Below are 11,040 nucleotides of genomic sequence, written 5' to 3' on the forward strand. Positions count from 1 at the left end.
CCCATATCCAAGGCCCCTAGTCGGCATAGTGCGTACTAGAACGTTCGTACCAAATCGATTTATCTAGTTTGAATTAAACTACCAGTGTCAAGGCTGGCAAGACATAAAATAATACCTTTTCTAGTCATATAATTTCATAAAACAGTGTTGCCAATACGATATTATAATTATAATATCAAGAATTAAAGAACACCGTCACCGATTTTCACTTGGTAAGCCTAATAATAATAATCGGAACATACACTTGATATAAAATAATAAGCTTAGTCAAATCATTAGATTAGGCTAAGTAAGTATATAAAGTGTGTTATATCGTCACGGTCTCATGGGGCCCCGAACAGTCGCGGGGTCCATAGGCAGTTGCCTACTCTGTCTAACGGGTAAACCCCGGGACTGAGTGCAACTGGTTTAATTTCCTTATTCAGCCGCGGAAAAAAACACGAGGTTATTATTACAAAAAAGAACTAATAAGAAATGTACTGCAATAAATACTTGTTATACCCAACCTACATGTACAACAATTTGTAGCGTCCTTGCTATTGATTTAATTATGATACGTTAAATACATGTACAGCCAAAACATAATTAGATGACATTATAAAATACAACAGAAACAATAAAATAAAACACAACAGCTTAAACACGCAGCGATGTTACAAATTATGATGCGTTCCTGATAGAGCTGTTAATGCACCTCGAACACACATGAGCCCGCGCATGTTCCCAGTCGGCGGACCTGTCCGAACCTTCATGTCTGCTAGGCTATGTCAGACTCACTGCCTTGTTTTTCCTCCTCATGCAACTTCCGGTCGCAGCACTTGTCGAGTGCTGCCCTCCCCATGGACACACACAGATCAATCAGCTCGCCGAACGTGATTGCAGAGAGGCCCAACCACAGACCCAGCTGGCCTCCGATGTCAGATATCAGGTTTTCAGACTGATTAAGGCAGATATCAGATACTAAGATGAGAAACTTAAGATGTCAGGTTTATTATGTATTTCTTTTAACATAAAATAAGTTATTTTTAAATTGCGATTGACCAAAATTTCTTAAACTGCAAATGTAACATAAACATTTCCTTTACAAAAATACTATTTTTAATTGATGCCCTTTCAAAAATATTGCAGACTTTTTTAAAATTGAATATAAGAGTGCATGAACAAAACACGGAAAATATCTCTAACGAAATTTACGTTTCAAGTTAATTTTAAAATGAATGCACGAACATACTTCGTACGCTTTCTTCTGTTCGACTTTTTTAAGCATCAACCTTGTGTAGAAAACGTCCACTTTCAGCAGGGTTGTATCGCTATAATACATGTGTTATGTTCAGCATGATGACGTTGGTGTGAAGCCATTATTTATCCTATACAAATTGGCCGAACTAAATACCATACATCTAAAAATATGCTTTATACACACATATATAAATATCATACATATACAGCTGTGTATCATATACACAAATCTAAACAGTATACATGTTCAGCTATGTATCTCATACACCTATCTAAATACCTTGCATCTACAGTTATGTATCATATAAACATAGCCAAATAGCTTACATTTATAGCTATGTATCATATACACATATTCAAATAGCTTACATCTACAGCTATGTACCATATACACGTACCTTAATACCATACACCTATATACAGTTGTGTATCATGTACACATATCTAAATAGCGTACACCATAGCTATGTATCATGTACACATATCCAAATAGCTTACATCTACAGCTATGTATCATATACACATATCCAATTAGCTTACATCTACGGCTATGTATCATATACACGTACCTTAATACCATACACCTATATACAGTTGTGTATCATGTACACATATCTAAATAGCGTACACCATAGCTATGTATCATGTACATATATCCAAATAGTTTACATCTACAGCTATGTATCATATACACATATCCAATTAGCTTACACAAACAGCTATGTATCATATACACCTATCTAAATAGTTTACATCTCCAGCCATGTATCATATACACATATCTAAATAGTTTACATCTACAGCTATGTATCATATATACATATCTAAATAGCTAACATCTACAGCCATGTATCATATACACACATCTAAACAGTATACATGTTCAGCTATGTATCATATACACATATCTAAATACCATACATTTACAGCTATGTGTCATATAAACATATCCAAATAGCTATATCCAAATAGCTTACATCTAAAGCTATGTATCATATACGCATATCTAAATAGCTTACATCCACAGCTTATCTCCACAGCTATGTATCATATACACATATCTATATAGCTTACATCTACAGCTATGTATCATATACACATGCCTAAATAGCTTACATCTACAGCTATGTATCATGCACACATATCTAAATAGCTTACATCTACAGCTATGTATCATATACACATATATTAATAGCTTACATCTACAGCTACGTATCATATACACATATCTTAATAGCTTACATCTACAGCTATGTATCATATACACATATCTATATAGCTTACATCTACAGCTATATATCATATACACATATCTAAATAGATTACATCTACAGCTATGTATCATGCACACATATCCAAATAGCTTACATAAACAGCTATGTATCATATACACGTATCTTAATAGCTTACATCTACAGCCATGTATCATATACACATATCTAAATAGTTTACATCTAAAGCTATGTATTATATACACATATCTAAATAGCTTAGTTCTACAATTATGTATCATATACGCATTTCTTTATATCATACACGTACATTATTGTATCATATACATGGACACATATCTAAATAAATACATACATCTCCATTTGTGTATCATAAAAGATACTTAAATAGTAAATATCATACATTTCCATTTACATGCTTGATAACAAATAACTAAATGCTGCAGCTATGTATATTATACATATATTTAATTACCATAAACAAACAGCTATGTTTCATATACAAACATCTAAATACTGTACATCTACAACTAAACATCATATCCACTTATCTAAATACAATATATCTACATCTTTTTATCATATACACATATCTAAATACCTTACACGCACAGCTATTTATCATTTACACATAACTAAGTACCATCAATTCAAGGTTTCTAGCTTTATACCATACCTGCAATATATAAAGGATTTTGGGCTACCTTCGGGATCTTTATCATTAATTAATTTTCAAAGTTGAGTTATACAAAATAATATTTTCATAAGAGTTAACTGTCATGATATTTCTCAGATAATGATTAATTATTAATAATTAAGCTTTAAATAGCTTTTTTCCTGTTTGTGAAATATAACAAGTCGTAAGATATACGTGCCCAAGCTAAGCATAACACATGTTTATACATTGTAAATTAGCAAAATCAAACATATCTTACGAACTGTCGAAAGTTACACCTAAATATATTTTAATGCTGTTTTTACTAGAAGTAACCCATATCCAGCTTAACACATTGCATAACTAGATGGATTTCACTCACCCCTAGCTTGCTGTAATGAATTGCTGGCTACATATAAAGTACTCCGCACCCGCTATACATCACACCTTACCAGCACGTTACCACGCATTACTTGCTAGATATCTCACTTTGCCTGATTGATACTACATCACAAGTTCATACCATTCAACCTAGCTATTTCTGAACTTATATCAAACATATCTTATAAGTTTTTATACCTGTCCTGTCGTTGTTCTTTGTCCATGAAATAGCTTGACGTTTTAGATATCTTGCAATCCAGATAATCCTGAAGAACGCAAAAGATATGTATTTCTTGTGGATATAAGTGTTCCTTTTATATATTTCAAAAGTGTACTAAAAGTTTAATCTAAAAAAAAAAGAAGTGGTCCATGTGTAGGTTTGCTATAGTCATCTTATATCGAGGAAGGTTTGCTTTTTGCAGGTCTACCGATGTCAATGCTTAATGTTCTAGTATTTCCCATGTAAACGTTTGACATACTAATCAATGTGACGGTTTGTCATTCCTGTATAACATGCGGGAAGATTTGGTTTTAATTGACGACTTATGTAACGGCTTGCTTTTCCAATAATACCTATGTGATGGTTTTTCAGTAGACTCCTATGTGTGGTTTGCTATTCCATTAAAACAAATATGTAAATGTTTGCAATTCCAATCGCACCTATGTAAAAGTTTTCTATAACAGTCGCACCTATGTAAAGTTTTGCTATAACACAACAACCTATGTGACGGTTAGCTATTTCAGTAGAACTTATGTGAAGGTTTGGTATTTCAGTAGAACCTATGAAAAGGTTTGCTATTTTAGTAGAACTTATGAAAAGGTTTGCTATTTCAATAGAACCTATGTGAAGGTTTACTATATCAATAGAACATATTTGAAGGTTTTCTATACCAATATAACCTATGTTAAGGTTTGCTTTACCCATACAACCTATGTAAAGGTTTGCTATTTCACTATTACCAATGTTAAGGTTTGCTATAGCATTTTTACCTCGTAGTTTTCAGAAGGCCACTGTGACATAGACGTGATCAGGGAGTACACGGTGTCGCTGTGCAAAAACACAAAAGCATAAGATGATTTCTTTTAATAAATAAATGACGATATGTCTTTGTTTACCGGTCAATAAACAACGATTTGAGCATCTGCTGAGGCGTACCAACCGCGAGGACTCTTTGTGAGTAGCAACGGATCAAAACTGCTGTTGTTTATTTGCCGATAAACATAGAACATTCGAATATTATTTCAATTCTTACTGGATCTTATAAATGTCTAAGCAATAAAAAAACGTTATGGTTTTATGCTGAAATTTGTTACAAATATAGGTTTTCATTGTCAATGATAAGTTATACAACACTATGCGTGCTCTTTGTCAACGAAACCTCTACGCATATCGTATTTTATAAAAGAACATGCATATTAAATATGAGTTCCGTTTAAAAATGTTGAAATTTTGCGGAGGTATCCCACAAATATTATAAGTCTAATATGAAAGAAAGTTGTAAAATCAGTTCTATTTTTTTTTAAGTTGCATTCAACATAATTGTTACATAATTATCAAGTTTATTAGTTTTCGTAAATCGTATACTTCAATGCTCAGTGATTCATTATCATATATGCATATATACAGTGTACAACATTCAGGCAGGATTTGTTCACACTAACTACTCAAGACATTCGGCGTTCATTTATTTCATAACCAACGAACAAAAAATACGAACTGTGGTCCGAGCAGTGCATTAACGACCTAGACCGGTGGTACATAGCATTACAGCGTTACATGATTTATCTTTTATAATTGACATCGATCATTTACAGTAAACAGTTCATTGTGTAGAGACATGCAAGGGAAAGATTAATTTTACTAGCACATCTTTGGATGTGACGAATGTTACAACTCTTAACAAATGCATTACCTGTAATATCAATGCTTAAATAGCAGTGTTCAAAGATGAATATAATGTACTCAACTTTGGATTGTTATTGGTTTGTTCGTGTATGTTTTTCTTCAATATGTGGTATTGAGTTTATTAACCGAACAAATAGAAAGCAAAATGCAACGACACTAATTGGGAAGAAAGCCGAACATGCCTTGTAACAGCACATATGTACGCTCCAACGCATACGTTAATCGTTGCAACGATGATAATGATGATGATGATGATGATGATGATGATGATGATGATGATGATGATGATGATGATGATGATGATGATGATAATGATGATGATGGTGATGCTGATGATGATGATGATGATGATGATGATGATGATGATGATGATGATGATGATGATGATGATGATGATGATGATGATGATGATGATGATGATGATGATGATGATGATAATGATGATGGAGGTGATGGTGGAGGTGATGGTGATGGTGATGGTATAGAAGAAGAAGAAGAAGAAGAAGAAGAAGAAGATGATGATGATGATGATGATGATGATGATGATGATGATGATGATGATGATGATGAATGATGTAAAATCCCTGAGCGTATTATTTTTTATTCATTTTAAGCTAATTGTGTAGTACCTATATTATTTTATAGCTAACTGTCACTTACTCACAAGGTGTCGGACACCTCCCGTTGCAGCTTTCCACGACTGCCTCCGTAACTGTGGACACGCACGTTGCTGTGAATGAAAAGTAATGTATATGAAGATGAATCGCCCACGAAACAGAATGTGCATGTATTTACTAGTTAAACTAGTTAAGGAATACCGAATGCATCGTGATATATAGTACATTTCGATCTGGTTTTGAAACCAAATAGACCACGCCTGCACGATGCAAAACTAAGGTTGGTTGATTCAGCACATTAAACTTACAATCGTTTCCGGACATTGAGCAGACTTTCTCGCCAGGTGGCACGTAGAAGATGGAGGTTGCGCATGCGCACTGGTCCAGTAAGGCGGCCTGGATACATGACTTGAGGCAAGTCTCTTTGGTGTAGGCGGTTCCGAAGTCACGTGCATACATGTCCACCACGCCTTGGCCGCTCGTGCCGCAGTCAGCGTGGGGCGGGGGGAGGCGCTTATACTCAGTCTGGTGAGGATCGGAGAGAGGTTTAAACATTTACAACTATAGACATCTTACAAACGATGATATAACGGAACAGTCTTATTACAAACACAAACGATATCAAAATAACTCCAATGTATACTTCTGCTCAACAACTGGTTGTGTGTTAGTTTATGTTTTTTGTCAACATGTTCTGATGAAGGCATCTACAGACGCTGCATGTTTATGGCGGACACGTGTTACCTTGTCCAACCCGATGGAAGTCTTCATCCCCGGCGGGAGCGACAGTCCCGCGTCTTCCGGTATGGGGTAGGTTCCCCGTTCATGAATCACGATCTTCACCCCGGCGTCCTGAGCCAGGGCCGGCACGTACTGCCCCTGCTCTATGTTCAGCTCCAGAGTAAGGCCTGCATAAACGATATCAATTAATTTAATTATTCGACTTTAGTATGTGGATCAATAACATACCCCTGAAACAAACCCATGTTAGGACCCGCACTATTTAAACACATACTGTGGTACATATTCTATTAAAAAGCAAACACCGTTTAGAATCAACGCACTGCTTTTGCGCTTTCTATTGTTCGAGTACAAGCATACTCCCATGTGAGGCCCCGCACTGCTATTAAACTAACTATGATAAATGCTCATGCACAAACACGCACCCATAAGTGGACCCGGGTAGTTCGTTGTCAGTGGATCTTGACCGTTGTCGAAAGCATTGAATGTGTAGCAGTTGCCATACATGTTGTTGCGAACGTAGGTGAAGTTGCTGAAAATAGAATTCAAGGTGACCAATATTGGTTTAATTGGGTTCATGTGTTTATTTGAAATAGGTCTAAATACACTAAAAGCAAAAGACATAACGAGTTGATGACAAATTACCTGCTAGCATTATATTTCGGATTGAATGCACCTTGGTGACCTACGGATATACGCCTCTTGCTTAAATGACACTGTGCATGAATTGAGCCTCGTTCTGCGAAACCGGAGCTTAATGCATGTGCACCCGCAAAGGCTAATAAGGGACGACACGTGTCGCTTTCTTAGCAAAAATCATGTCTAGGCGGAAAGTGTCGTCTCTTTTTAGCCTTTGCAGGCTGCACATGCTAATCTGGGACGACGCTTTTCGCACATGCATTTAGCCCAGTTATCCCAGATCGAGTCTCATTGATACATTGGAAATTCAAATAGATGGTGTGGGTCGGAAACATGCACTTATTTTACAGATAACCTATTTTACCAAAGTTTGTGTGTGGCGCAAAGCGAATTACTGCGGCGAGCAGGCCATGCCCTGCCATGTGACTTACTACGGCGAGCAGGCCATGCCTGCCATGTGACTTACTACGGTAAGCAGGCAATGCCCTGCCATGTGACTTACTCCGGCGAGCAGGCCATGCCCTGCCATGTGACTTACTACGACGAGCAGGCCATGCCCTGCCATGTGACTTACTACGGCGAGCAGGCAATGCCCTTCCATGTGACTTACTCCGGCGAGCAGGCCATGCCCTGCCATGTGACTTTCTACGACGAGCAGGCCATGTCCTGCCATGTGACTTACTACGGCGAGCAGGCCATGACCTGACATGTGACTTACTACGGCGAGCTGGCCATGCCCTGCCATGTGACTTACTCCGGCGAGCAGGTCATGCCCTACCATGCGACTTACTCCGGCATGCAGGTTATGCCCTCCCATGTGACTTACTCCGGCGAGCAGGCCATGCCCTGCCAGGTGCACGAGATGATCATGTCCTCGCTCTGGTGTCCGTATGTCCGCAACTCCTCGCCGTTCATGTTGGCCGCTACGTCCGAGTACGCCAGGATTGCCACGTGACCGTCGTCCATGGAACGGTAGAAATCCTCCGCCATTTCCGTGTTATTACGTAGCACGTTCCACTTGTTGAAGTCGTTCTTCTGCATCAGCGACGATATTTCGTTATCGCTCACGTTGCCGTCGCGTGAATTTTCTGAAAAAAAAGAAGAACGCTGGGTACTCAAAAAAGCAATGCAGATAAAACTAGTCTTTTGCTGATTTCACTCACAGTGCCGAAACTTACATAATCATTGTCAATCTGTTCAGTTTTGTTCGAACACATGCCCATAACTAGATGCGAAAAGTTCTTATGTCATGCCATACAAATACAAACTCAAGTCTCCACGAAAATCAGAAATTAAGCAAAAGTGAAGTTCGAAAATTACAATACTGAATGTTTATTGTAAATCAGCAAATCCATAAATCGTACAGTTTTCATTATAGTAAGTAAAGGTGGTTGAATAAAATCGAATCTTGGCAAATGTTAGGGAGGTTGGTGGGAAGCTTACGCCGTTTTCTCTCCCCTCTATATCCCTAATATGTTTTGATACGTAAAGTATGATTTACATATTTACATGTATGAACAAAACAGAAAATGTTGTAACATTAAAAGAAAGCATCCAAATCATTATCAGGTCTACATTATATGAACAGAGCGCAAAATCATACACATTTAAACAAGATGTGTATTCTGAAGACGTCTGAGTGATGATATGAGTTTTTGCACATTCATTGAGTATAAGCGTCGTTGAAAAGGGGAAGTAGAAAAAATATAGAAGAGCAGCAAGGCACAGACTCAACATACTCAGTACAATACAGAGGCTTTAGTGGAGCTGATATTATTTGTCTTTGAATGCCTGAATGTCTGGAACACAAAAACCTTTGGGTAGATTTCGGGTAAAGTAGGACACTGTAGCCATGTTATTGATTGTGAAAATAGTCGTCTTGTTAGCGTGTATTTAAATTTTTAGCTCAGTCATCAAAACTAATATTACAACTTCGCGAATGTTGCTCTATAGTACGCGTTTGGTAAAGCTCAGTGGAATTGTACCGGTTTGTGATAAGTTTTATTGATCATAATCAGGAGCAAACATCTCGTGCCTCCCCACTTCCTCCCATCATAGTTCCATTAGTAAATCAACGTCCCTCGGTACTCTATCGCGACCAGCTGACATGGCAATATCGAGCGACTTTATATGATGTGTCCACAGCGGAATTTATATATCGTCATAGCTATTGAACTGCGTATAATTGGTTTCGAAATGTTTAATTGAAATATATGATTTACGACTGAAGCTTTATATTCATTAGTTTTATATACAACTCGCTGATTGCTTTGAACAGTGATATGGGAAGAGTTGATATCACAAACAAATGAAGCTTTTGTATAAGGCTCCGCTTCATTTATGTTTTAATTACTATTACTGACAGAATCAATGTTAACGATCATATCCTCCCATTAGAAACACGTCGTTCTATTTATTTAGAGACGACTGGGAAACATTAATGCGGACATTTTTGTTGACGTCTAAAAAAGATGATAAGTCAGAAAACTTTATTAGATTAAGACGCTGTAATGCCATTTATAACACATTGTGATTTTTCAGGGAGAATGATGGTCCCACAAATTGATGATGGATCGTAAACATTTTGTTTTTTAGACGAACCTTAAAACGCTATATATAATTATGTAAACACGTGATATTTAATGTGCCTGACAGATAAACCAATAAATTATTTGCTTCAATTGCTTAGAAAGTTGCGCGATGTGTCACAATGAACATTTCTGAGCGGTTTTCAACCAAAGACTTAACCAACGGCGTAATTTGTATATCACGCACGTGATACTTATTTCTTTCAAAATAACTGAAATCGGACTGTGTTGACAAATGGTATATTCAATTCCTGCAATTTAGTCGTAATATACTGCAATATAATACATTCCAAATAATGAAACAATCAGCGTATTTAGTTTATGTTAAAAGTGTTGAAATGAAAATTAAAGTGTTTAAGATGTTATCGATTAAAATGGATTAACGGTCAATGACGCGTTTTTTTTGCGTTTACAAAAGCAAAATGATAGACACGAATCAGAAGCCAAACAGTTACATGCTTGAAAAATTCTTTAAAATGATACCTGTATCCAATTAAATATTAAAATGGGTTAATTGTTTCCACGACATACTTAACTCAAAGTTATGACGTACACGTAGACTTTATGTTTTTAAAAATAAATAAATATTCTTTCTATTATGCTATAAAACGCCTGGATAAGTCCAGGCGCCTGCTTCCCTAACTCTGAGTTCCTGCAAGCGTCTGCCCTTGTAGTCTTTAGTGGGCATGTCTTCCTAACAACAATCTCTCAAATACGTTCGTACTTGTAGTCGTCATAATGCATACAGTCGTACCTACAAGCTCGCCTTTATGGTCGTCCAAGTATTGACGTCAAAGAGCATGTAATTCTTCCTGCATTGAGGGCGCTTTGAAATCTTCATCAAGCATGTCGTCTTACCTGTCATTTCGTTCATGAGATCGTTCAAATAGTCGTCGTAAATCATGTCGTCTTTGCCTAGTGTGAACACCGCGCTCTTCTCTTGAAATGGACCCGACCTCATGTTGTCCTTCTTCAACGGGTTGATGTTGCAGATGGTGACGCTCGGGAACTGCAGTACCGGAACCGCATTCACCTCTATTGA

The 11,040-nt window shown here is 37.0% G+C and overlaps 1 protein-coding gene across 1 annotated transcript in view; it reads right to left on the reverse strand.

The window, feature by feature from the left end:
- Positions 1 to 303: 303 nt before the first annotated feature.
- Positions 304 to 11,040, reverse strand: part of LOC127863607 (amiloride-sensitive sodium channel subunit beta-2-like) — a 15,118-nt gene continuing 4,381 nt past the window's right edge. The window contains exons 4-13 of the mRNA XM_052403191.1: positions 10,857 to 11,040; positions 8,237 to 8,498; positions 7,197 to 7,303; positions 6,775 to 6,938; positions 6,339 to 6,555; positions 6,074 to 6,143; positions 4,498 to 4,555; positions 3,706 to 3,773; positions 1,232 to 1,310; positions 304 to 937 (exon numbers count right to left, since the gene is read on the reverse strand). The exon at positions 10,857 to 11,040 is cut by the window's right edge and continues 16 nt beyond it. Coding sequence (XP_052259151.1) covers positions 758 to 937; positions 1,232 to 1,310; positions 3,706 to 3,773; positions 4,498 to 4,555; positions 6,074 to 6,143; positions 6,339 to 6,555; positions 6,775 to 6,938; positions 7,197 to 7,303; positions 8,237 to 8,498; positions 10,857 to 11,040 — 1,389 coding nt within the window. The 3' untranslated portion in view covers positions 304 to 757. The remainder of the gene's footprint in view (positions 938 to 1,231; positions 1,311 to 3,705; positions 3,774 to 4,497; positions 4,556 to 6,073; positions 6,144 to 6,338; positions 6,556 to 6,774; positions 6,939 to 7,196; positions 7,304 to 8,236; positions 8,499 to 10,856) is intronic.

The sequence above is a fragment of the Dreissena polymorpha genome, unplaced genomic scaffold (assembly GCF_020536995.1).
Source record: "Dreissena polymorpha isolate Duluth1 unplaced genomic scaffold, UMN_Dpol_1.0 chrUn019, whole genome shotgun sequence".
In the NCBI taxonomy this organism is placed as follows: domain Eukaryota; kingdom Metazoa; phylum Mollusca; class Bivalvia; order Myida; family Dreissenidae; genus Dreissena; species Dreissena polymorpha.